A 1068-nucleotide genomic window follows, 5' to 3' on the forward strand; every position below is an offset into this window, starting at 1 on the left:
CCCTCACAGTGATAACTCCTCCCGTGATAGAGTGACTATATACAGTTACAGTACCCTTTGTCTATGTACGTGGGTACATTAATACGCTGTACACGTGACGCCTCCCGCCGATGTTATCACTTCTGATGAATGGCTTCTCTATCTAACCCTTCCAGGGTGGAAGTTTCACCCACGTTTGGCTTCTAGGCCAAACATCAGATGCCCTTTTCAGTTTTCAGTCAACTCCATCGCCTTCCACTACTATGGTGCGGTTCGCTTCCATCCTCCTTGCATCCTTCTGCGGAAGTTTCGTGGTCGCCATCGAGACCCCTCCGTTGAAGGCTGTCCCTTTGCCTAATGGGATGTACACCAGCAGCGACCCAATTGTATCCGGAAACCTCATCTTCAATGCTCAGCAGCAGACCTTCGATATCAAGGCTACAGTCGACGGTTGCCACCTTGATGTCAAGGGAATGACATTCTCCAGACCTACTTCGACTGGGCTTAAGTCCAAGTACTACATTGCTATCGGTTATGACAAGACTGACCTTGAGCTCCAGGTCAAGGCATGTGCGGATACTCCGGTTACTATTCAAGACTTCAAAGAACCTTTATTGTATGCCTATGGTACGGGAGCGGATAAGAGAAACACCATAAGTCCGGATTGGGGCAAGACCCCGAGTGTGTTCTACCATAAGGATAGATAATCCACAAGCCGCAGCCTGCTGCATCACATGGTCAGATCCAAGTGTATCTCTCAGATTAAGTCGTTCTTTTGTGGCATTATTCGTGATGCCAATTCCCTCTAGACAAGAAATGTAGGGTTCAGAATCGATTCTTGTCGAAATCTATTTCCACTACGCAAATCATAGAATATTATTAGCATTGACTCATGCTACATTGTTTATGACTGTATGATTATATGTTTATGAGTAAATGCTATTCGATTACATCAGACTACGCCATGTTTACCAGCTGCATTATAGAGCGGCTCCCTTTCGTTGCGCATGCGTCACACAAGCACGCATGCTACGTGCTTGTGCACGCGTACTCATGCTCATCAGATCGATCTCGCTATGGCCGATGGCC

At 46.9% G+C, this 1068-nt stretch overlaps 1 protein-coding gene across 1 annotated transcript; it reads left to right on the forward strand.

Annotated features, from left to right (window-relative positions):
- Nucleotides 1-242: 242 nt before the first annotated feature.
- Nucleotides 243-686, forward strand: Pmar_PMAR027371 (hypothetical protein; the record flags this gene model as incomplete). The annotated part of the gene is made up of 1 exon (XM_002766732.1): nt 243-686. The coding sequence occupies one exon, from the start codon at nt 243-245 to the stop codon at nt 684-686; it is 444 nt and encodes a 147-aa protein (XP_002766778.1).
- Between the last annotated feature and the right edge of the window lie 382 nt (nt 687-1068).

Source organism: Perkinsus marinus (genome assembly GCF_000006405.1).
Source record: "Perkinsus marinus ATCC 50983 genomic scaffold scf_1104296972034, whole genome shotgun sequence".
NCBI lineage: Eukaryota > Perkinsozoa > Perkinsida > Perkinsidae > Perkinsus > Perkinsus marinus.